Genomic DNA, 10129 nt, shown 5'->3' on the forward strand with positions numbered 1-10129 from the left:
AAAAAAAAAAAAAACACAAAAAACTTTCCTTAACTTTTTACAAAAGTGGCCTCATAGATTTGTCTTTTTGTGATTGTAGCATAGTGGTTACGAATCGGGCTGCAAACCTAAAGGTCAGCGGTTCGAAACTACCAGCTGCTCCGCGGGAGAAAGATGAGGCTTTCTACTCCCGTAAGGATTTACACCCTTGGAAACCCTATACAGGGTTGCTATGGGTCGGAACCGACTCAATGGCACATAACAACAACAACAACAATTTCACTCAGCATAATGTCCTCCAGGTTCATCCATATTGTGAGGTGTCTTGTGGTTTCAAAGTGTTTTGCTCTTAGATTTGTCCAACTCTTCATCATGGATGAAGGCATGAGGTCTTAGCCTTCGTTTTATTATTGGAAATGCTGATTTCCTCTTTAACCTGCTCCCTTGTCTGGTTGGTGTTGTGAAGTGCTGCCAAGTCGGTTCCGACTCTTAGTGATCCTGTACAAAGCTGGTGGCTTTGTACCGCCGACCTTGTGGTTAGCAGTCCAGTGCTGATTCTGCTCCACACCAGAACCCCAGTCTAGGGGCACAAATTAAATTGGCCTTTTGGATCTTTAAGGTTCTACCATGCAAGTCCAGATGTATCTTTCCTTCCTTATTTTAGTTTCTTCTCCTCCTTCCTCCTTCTCCTCTGTTTTATTTTTCTTCTGTGAAGCAGTGCATTGGGGACTCTGAGGTTGTGAAAAATGCTCTCTGGGCTGGGCCACTGGTTGGAGATACTGGGTCAATGTTATTGTTGTTGTGTGCCATTGAGTCGGTTCCAACTCATAGTGACCCTGTATAGGGTTTCTGAAAGCAGCCCGTGGTTTTAAACTGTTGACTTTGTGGTTACCAATCCAGTGCTTATCCTACAGCACCACACCAGGGCTCAGGTGGATGCCAGGGGATATATTTTGGGATTGGTAGGGTGGAGAATCCCAAGTATAAATGTATTTTCCCAAAAGCGAACAATTAAGTTCACAAAGTTTTCAAGGCTCATTCATATTTCAGCACCTGTCAGTATCTCATTTCTTTTTATGGATACCATTATTATAAGGAGCTCTGGTAGTGTAGTGGTTATGAATCAGGCTGCAAACCGCAAGGTCAGCAGTTTGAAACTACCAGCTGTTCCGTGGGAGAAAGATGAGGCGTTCTGCTCCCGTAAAGATTTACAGCTTCGGAAACCCTGTACAGAGTCGCTATGAGTCAGAACCGACTCCACGGCACACAGCCACCACCACCAATATTATTGTATTTTATCTATCCATTCATTGGTTGATGTACATTTGGATTGTTGCCACCTTTTGACTTTTGCGTAGAGTGCTGGTAGAATCATTCCATTCATGCACAATTATATTGGTTGAGTACCTGCTTTCAGTTATTTTGGATGTATACCTAGTCGTCTACCTGTCAGTTTGTTGTTCTGTGGTGGCTTGCGTGTTGCTGTGATTCTGGAAGTTATGCCATGGGTATTTTAAATGCCAGCAGGGCTACCCATGGTGGACAATCTGAGCTTTCAGACTAAGACAGGCTAGGAAGGAGAGATGGACTACTTCTGAACATTTAGTCGCTGAAAACCTTATGAATACCAGTGGAACACTGTCAGCACCAGTGTATTGAATACTGATACACGATGAAGAACACGAGAATACTGTCAGATCAAGCTCTGGAAAATGAGCCCCTCAGATTGGAAGACACTCAAAGTGCCTCTGGGGCAGAGCTGCCTCCTCAAAGTAGAGTTGACCGTGATGATGGGAATGGAGTAAAGCTTTCAGGACCCTCATTTGCTAATGGGGCTCAACTCAAAATGAGGAGAAACAGCTGCAAACATTCATTAAAAATTGGAACATGGACTGTAGGAAGTATGAATTTAGGAAAATTGACTGGATTGGCCCGATGTGATGGCACACAGCGGCAACGAAGCTGCCGTCACATCTTTCTCCTGGGTTCGAACCGCATACCTTTAGTCAGCAGCCGAGTGCTTAGCTTTTGAGCCATGAGGACCCCTCTTCTCTCATTCTAGGAAGCAGAAAAGGCAGCCCCCAGAATTAATTCCAGACTCCTTTATTGGGGGGTTATGCCACATTTAACCAAGTGATTCCACAAGACGGTGGAGAGGGTATTTCTAAAGGTCATTCTCTGAGCTTGAGAGAGGTGATGGAGAGGTGAACCAGGTTCCAGTCTCCGCCTTCACATGGAAGTCTTCTGGAGATGTTTGTCTTCCTTTGAAAAGAAAACCAAAGGTCAGCATTTAGGGAATGAGCAAATTGGCTTCAAACACAGCGTGAGGGGGAACAGCAACTTTGTACTGATTTTTGAGACACAATTGGAAGTCAGAGGAAGCAGTTTACTGAAGTGAAGTTGACCATACTCCCTCCCCTGTCTCCCTGTTGTTGGTTTTTGGTGCCATCCAGTCGGTTCTGGCTCAAGGTGCCCCCCTTGTGGCACAGAGTAGAACTGCCCTAGAGAGCTTTCTTGGCTGTAATGGGAACAGAAGCAGATTGCCAGGTCTTTCTTCCACGGCACCACAGGGACAGCTCCCTGATCTCACCTTCACATTAGCAATATACCCAGGTGTGGTCCTGGTCATAGTTGTAAGACGTGGCACACCATAAAAAGTTCTCCTTTGATCCTTTGGTTGTGCAGTTGAAATAATTCTTGTTCTTATAGTTGAATGGGAAGTGACAGGGAGGGCCAAAAACCAGTGAGGTGATTCCTATTGGGAGAAGAATTGAATTAGACAGACTGCTTCTTTGTAACAGATGATCAAACCCAGCAGAGATGTAAAGTACCATGGAATAGATTTGGTGTCAGAATAGGATAAAGAAGGTTGAGGGGTAGAGGCATGTCCGACCTCTGCCTCACAGGAATCAGCCTTCTGCATATTTTGAATTTGATTCTCCTTCCCCCTTGTGAACCACCATGGTTCCTTGTCTTTATGAAAGAGAAGAAACAGACACAGAAGGAAGATGGCCACGTGACAACTGGAGTGATTCAAGGAATGCGAAGGATCATCACCAGAAATAGGACAGAGGCATGGAACAAATTCTCTGCTCAGAGCCTTCAGAAGACATCAGTGGGGCTGACACCTGACTTAGATTTCTTGCCTTGAACTGTGAGACAAGACAAAGCATTTCTGTTATTTTTTAAGTCACATGATTTGTGGTGTTTTGTGATGGCAGCCCTGGGACACTTGTACACTGAGTCAATGAATGGATTATCTGCCCCAGCCAGCTCTGGAACCCTCTCCCAGTTTACTGGTATCTGCACAGATGCTCCACTCTCCATCCTTGTCCATATTCTCTGTGGTGGGGCACCAGAGGTGGTTTTCATTGTCAATGCACTCAGTGATGAGGTCGTTTCTGTAGGTGGAGGGGAAAATGCAGGGCTTGCTGAAAGAATTTCCCCCGTATTCTGAAAACGAGCACAGACAAATGTCAGATCAGGAAAGGAAGGTGAGATGGGCTTCCATTCATTTCACACAGACTCTGTGCCAGACATGATCCCATTAAAGGCAATACTTCCTTGAAACTCCCCTTATTTCCATTTTGTAGTTTGGTGTCTATTGTGTCTGTTTCTATGTTCTCAAACCCCATAAGGTATGTTTTCAAAATACCTATATTTTTATGAGGAGGATTCAAGATGTTTGTGGGAAATGGAAGGAAAAGATAATGGATGTTTTTCATGAGCTTTTTGAAGCACCTCATACGTCTACCCTTGGAAAGCTCTCTGTTGTTAAATATGTTGTTGTTACGTGCTCTTGGGTCAATTTCAACTCATGATCGACGCCATGTGACAGAGTAGAACCTCCCCATAAAATTGTCTAAGTGCTTCAAGCTCACCAGCTGCTCCTTGGAACCCCTATACAGGGTCGCTATGGGTCGGATTCGACTCAAGAGTACTTTACAACAACAACAACAACTATCTTTATGAACACAGATCTCCAGGACCTTTGAGTGGGTTTGAAACTTCAGTCGAGCGCTTAACTATCGGTAACCCAATATTTAACTGTTGCACCAACATTAACTAGACCACGTCCACTGCCTATAATTTGTTAACTATAAGTGATTAGAAAGCTGGTAAGTGCTCAACTGCTAACCAAAAGGTTGGCGGTTCAAACCCACTCAGTGGCTCTGTGGGAGAATGAAGTGTCAATCTACTTCCATAAAGAGTTACAGTTAAATTAACCATGGTGGCATGAGGTGTCTTCCTTTAGCCCTGAGCAATCTCTAATCTACTTTCTGTCTCTATAGATTTCCCTATTCTGGACTTCCCTAAGAATGGGTATGATCTTTTCAGCTGGCTTCTTTTGCTTAGCAAAATGCATTCAGGGTCCATCCATGCTGTTGTCTATGAATTTCTAAGATTGAAATCCTACACAGGAGGCTCTCAGGTCTGACTCAAGAGAAGATGGTGCTTGGACATTCCTATCTCTCATGGTTGCCACAGTGTGATCTCTTAGAAGGCACTTGGTTCCTAGTTCCTTCTCTAGTTGCTTGGCTCTCTACCTTGTTCATCTCCTTCCCCATTCATCCCCCATCCTTGGTCTTCATCAGAGTCCAACATCTCACCATTTGTTTCACAGTATTTCCACTGCTGCTTCTCATCAAAACTGGACGTCACTGAGCACCACAGTTTTCCCAACCAGCTGCCTTCCGTGGTGCAGCTTTTAAAGGACTTTCCGTGATAGACAAAAGGGAAGATGCATCGTGGGTAATCTACAGGGAAAGATGCATCATGGGTAGTTTGTAGGGAAGGTCGCATCATGGATAATTTGTATGGAAAGATGCGTTGTGGGTAATCTGTGTGAGTAATCTGTAAGGAAAATTGTAGGCATATCTGTATGAGTAATTTGTAGGGAAAGTTGTATCATGGGTAATTTATATGGGAAGTTGTACTGTGGGTAATCTATAGAGAAGGCTGCATCTTGGCTAATCAGTAGGGAAAGATGCATTGTGGGCAGTCTGTAGGGAAAGCCATCCTTGAGGGGCTCAACTCAGGTTGTTCCATCAGTTCATCAATCTTCAAAGTCATCAAAGTTCTGGACAGATGTCTGATGTGGACGAGACTGGATATATTCATGTCATCAAACATCTAGTGAATTTTAGTCCGTGCCTAGTGGAATAGTGGTTAAACTTGACTGCTAATCAAAAGATCATTGTTTTTGATCCACCCAGTGGCTGTGATCTTTACACAAGCACACTGCTACATCTTTCTCCTATAGAGCAGCTGGTGGATTGGAACCCCCGTCCTTTCTGTTAGCAGCTCAATGCTTAACCCACTGTGCCATCAGGGATCTTTCCTGAGGATGCTATTTTCAACATGACTGATGTTAGTCTTCATTATTCACATTCAACATTTGGCCTTCCAGAGATTTGAATGCACACACCCGTATTTATCATTTGTCTAAATATTACACTATATACACTTCATACATACTCTTTTGCATCCATCATTTTAAGAACTCTCCTGATTGGGGACATATGACGCCTCTTACCTTCCTTTTCACAGTGCTTCCAATTTCCATCGTAAACTGCTCTGGTTGCACACCAAGGAGATAAGCTATTGGTTTTGATGCATGAAAAATACGTAGTCCCTTTATAGATGAAGGGAAAGACGCATGAGTCTTTACCTGAAAGGACAAAGCACAAACGGGGATTAATCACAATGTATGAGCCAAGAATGAGACCTTATTTGGTTCTTCTGGTGGTCGGAAGGCTACATATGTAAGCTTGGCATCCAGCTTCTTAATGACACATAAAGACAGTGGATTGGAAAAGAGTTTGACCAATGATAAAGGCAACCAAGGCAAACTGCCTCCAAGCCATTGTTTTTCAGAATGAGGAATGTGTCTGTCTATCACACAAGGATACCTTTTAGTGGATCACAAGATCATGTTAGAAAATGAAGGAGCACAACATTCAATAATTTTGAAACACAGACCTCTCTGGCCAAATCCTTTCCCCCACTTTTGGGGCTAGGACTATGTCTTGTTGATTTTTGTCTTTAAAAATTTGGGTGTGTGTGTTACGATAGACACAGTGTAACATCAATTTGACAATTTCAGCATATACAACTCTGTAACATTGATTACAGTCTTCAAGTTGTGCGGCCTTTCTGAACATCCTTTTCTGAACTGTTTCACCATCAACAAAAACTCAAGTTCCTCATCTAAACTTTTATCTTGTCATTAAACTTCTCAGGGTGGATGGGTTTCAGTGGAGCTTTGAGTCTAAGACAGACTAGGAAGTAGGAGAGGCAGGCTATTTCTGAATGTTTAGCCACTGAAAACCTTATGAATAGCGGTGGTGGTGGTGGTGGTGGTGGTGATGTGCCGTGGAGTCGGTTCCGACTCATCGCAACCCTGTACAGGGTTTCCGAGGCTGTAAATCTTTATGGAAGCAGAAAGCCTCCTCTTTCTCCCACGGAACAGCTGGTAGTTTCGAACTGCTGGTCATGAAGATTATAAACCCAATTCATAACCACTACACTACCAGATTACTACCAAGAAAACCCTATGGAGCAATTCTACTCTGTGACACATGGGGGCGCCACAAGTTGGAAATAATTCAAAGGCAACAGGTGACTCTTAATAGGTAGGTGAGATTGGAAGAGTCACTCCTCCATCTCTGAGCCCCACCATGGGTCAAGGATTTCATTTTATTTGCAGTTACAATCAAGACCATGGAAGCAGCAATCAAGAAATTAAACAAAAAATTGTATGGGTCATATCTGCTGCAAAAGACTTCTGTGAATTGTTAAAGGGCAAAGATATCACCTTATGACTGAGATGCACCTGACCCAAGCCATGATGTTTCCACTCCTTTCCTATGCACGTGAAAGCGGGACATCGTAGAAGACTGAAGATGAGTTGATACCTTTAAACTATGGTCTTGGAAGAAGTATATTCCTCAAAGCATGCTCCTTAGAATCCAGGATGGCAAGATTTCATCCCACATACTTTGGACGTGTTATCAGGAGGGACTAATCCTTGGAGAGGGATCGCACACTTGGTAAAGTAGAGGGTCAGTTCAAAGAAGCAGATCCTCAACTAGATGGATTAACACAGCGGCTGTAACAATGGTCCCAACACAGCAAAGATGGTGAGGCTGGCAGAGGACCAGGTCAGTTTTTGTTTTGTTGTACATAGGAGTTCATAAGAGTCTAAACCAATTCAACGGCACCTAACAGTAACAATGGGGTTGATACATTTAGGAATCCATCAGTAACATATCATATTCCACCTCTATGCCTCTCAAAAGAGTCCTAGTATGGCGCTGTGGGTTAATGCACTGGACTGCAAAGTAGGTTTCAACCACAAGGTCGGTGGTTCAAGCTCACCAGCCGCTCCTTGGAAACCTTATACAATATATATATATATATATGTTGTTGTTGTTGTTACGTGCCGTCGAGTCGGTTCCGACCCATAGCGACCCTGTACAGGGTTTCCGAGGGTGTAAATCTTTACGGGAGTAGAAAGCCTCATCTTTCTCCCGCGGAGCAGCTGGTAGTTTCGAACCGCTGACCTTTAGGTTCGCAGCCCGATTCGTAACCACTACGCTACCAGAGCTCATATATATGTATATATAAAACAAACGAAGCACTGCCTGATCCTACACTGTCCTCACAATTGTTCCCTTTGAGCCCATTGCTGCTGCCCCAGTGCCAATCCATCTCCTTGAGAGTCTTCCTCTTTTTCGCTGACCCTTCTCTTTACAAAGCATGATGGTCCCTCCTGAGAAGATGGCTGAAATATGGGAGACAAAGTCTGGCCATCCTGGCTTTTAAGGCGCATTCTGTCTGTATTTCTTCCAGCACAGATTTGTTTGTTCTTCTGGCAGTCCATAGAACTTTTAATATTCTTCTATAACACCATAACTCAAATGCATGAATTCTTCTATGGTCTTCCTTATTCATTGTCCGGCTTTCACATGTCTATGTTGTTGTTAAGTGCCTTCAAGTGAGGTTCTTCTAAATACCATGGCTTAAGTCAGGCACCTTAGTCCTCAAACTGACTTCTTTACTCTAGAGTTAGGAGAGTCTATAAAGGAGCCTTGTTGGCACTGGAGGATACGCACTGGACTGCTAACTTCAAAGTTGGCAGTTCATCCCTTAAACAAATAATAAATAAGGGGGAATCTGTTGCAGACCGTACAGACCCGGTCAGGAGTTCGAGGCCCTGTGGGTCCAAGCGTTGCAGACCATCCAAACCATAGGTTCTGAGGATCAGACTTTAGCCACCTAGCAGACATAGCAAACTGTCCCTCATCTGATTATTCGGTTATGCTTGTTAGTAATTCCATACATGAGCCCTGGATACCCACAGACAAATGTAAAAACCTTCCCTAAAAGCCGAGACTGTAAATTCCAAAAAGGCAAAGTTTTTCCCCCCCCAAAAAACAAAACAAACAAACAAACAAAAAAGCTAAAGAGGATAGAGAGAAACACTGTTAACTGATGGTATATATGGAGGGGATTATAATCAATGTAATGAAACAAGTTATATGAATGGTTGAATGTGAAACTGATGATGTGCCCTGTAAACTTTCACTCAATCCACAATAAAAACCTTGAATTAAAAAAAAAAAAGTTGGCAGTTCAAACCCACCAGCAGCTCTGAGGGAGAAAGCTGAAGGTTTCTGCTTGAGTAAAGGTTTACAGCATCAGAAACCTCTAGATAGAGTCACTATGAGTCCAAATTTACTGGATAACACTGGTTTTTGTTGTTGTTCTGATACACACATCATCCCATAAAGATTACAGTCATGAAAACTCTGTGAGAAAGTTCTATTCCCTGCTTTCTCTCTATTGGATCCCTGGTGGTGCAAAGGTTAAGCACTTGACTGCTAACCAGGAAGTCATGGTTCGAGCCCACTCAGGGCAGGAGAAAGGCCTGTTCATCTGCTCTTATAGAGAGCACAGGCTAGAAAACCGTAGAAGCAGTTCTCCTCTGTCACATGGGGTGGTTATGAGTTGAAATGGACTCATCAAATGGATATATTAAGAAGGGAAAGGAGGCATCCTATTTGGGATCTAAAGGCTCAGTTCACTGGAATTCTGTAGGCCCCTTCTTAATGAACTTGGAGTCCCTGAGTGGTGCAAATAATCAAGCCCTTGATTGTTGACTGAAAGGTTGGTATTTCAAACCTACCCAGAGATGCCTTGGAAGAAAAGGGTCTGGCAATTGAGTGTAGTTCTGCTCTGCAACACAAGTGGGTCAGCATGAGTTGAAATCAACTACACAGCAACTTCTTGTTTTGTTTTGTTTTAATTAGCATAGTCACATCCCCTTAGACTCCTGGTGTGGTGTTATAGGATAAGCACTGGACTGATAGCCATGAGGTCGGTGGTTCAAGCCCATCAGCCACTCCTCAGAAACCCTATACAGGGTCACTATGAGTCAGAACCGATCAACTTCCCTTAACAACAACAACGTAGTCACAACCCCTTACCCTGGGTTGAATATTATGCAAGGGACTCATCTCATTGGTACAATTTACTCTTCAAAATGACCATGGGAGGTAAAGGCTACTAGGCCCCTTTCACAGCCTGGGAACTGATTTCAAGTCAGGGTCAATCTGGAAATAAATGGTAGATCCAGGGTCTAAGCCCTAGGTTTGTCTAAGATTTTTATTGAATGGTCTCACTGTTTGCCTCCAAGACTCATTTACTCCCCCCATTCTTTTGCTATTCCTAAATTCTCCCCTAAGATTCTGGTGGCACAATGGCTGCAAACCAAAAGGTTGGCGTTTTCAGCCCACCAACCCCACCCACCACAGGAGAAAGATGTAGCAGTCTGCTTCCATGAAGGCTCATGGCCTTGGAAACCCTATGGGGCGGTGCTACTCTGCTCTTTCGGGTCACTATGAGTCGCTATGAGATTCAAAGGCAGGGGGTTTGGTTTTGGATTGAAAATCCTCCCTGTGGTTGCCCACTGTACTCACCTCCATTTGTCTCAGAGGTATAGAGGAGAAAGGCAGTCCATCCCAATAGGTAACTGGACCACCGCTTCATTGTGGCTGGCCGCTTCTCTCTGTATTGAAGGTAGACAATAATTTGGCACCCTACATCCTTGTCCGACTAACTCCACATATGAGATCATGCATGTCAA

General features: G+C 43.7%; 1 protein-coding gene across 1 annotated transcript; it reads right to left on the bottom strand.

Annotated features, from left to right (window-relative positions):
• Nucleotides 1–2576: 2576 nt before the first annotated feature.
• On the bottom strand, nucleotides 2577–10032 carry ELSPBP1 (epididymal sperm binding protein 1). Its single transcript, XM_006868227.1, has 5 exons — nucleotides 9954–10032; nucleotides 5516–5644; nucleotides 4590–4736; nucleotides 3277–3432; nucleotides 2577–2734 (listed from the first exon to the last, which is right to left on the bottom strand). Exons 1-5 carry the CDS (start codon nucleotides 10030–10032, stop codon nucleotides 2577–2579), a joined length of 669 nt encoding a protein of 222 aa, XP_006868289.1.
• Nucleotides 10033–10129: the final 97 nt, after the last annotated feature.

The sequence above is a fragment of the Chrysochloris asiatica genome, unplaced genomic scaffold (assembly GCF_000296735.1).
Source record: "Chrysochloris asiatica unplaced genomic scaffold, ChrAsi1.0 scaffold00116, whole genome shotgun sequence".
NCBI classification, from domain to species: Eukaryota; Metazoa; Chordata; class Mammalia; order Afrosoricida; family Chrysochloridae; genus Chrysochloris; species Chrysochloris asiatica.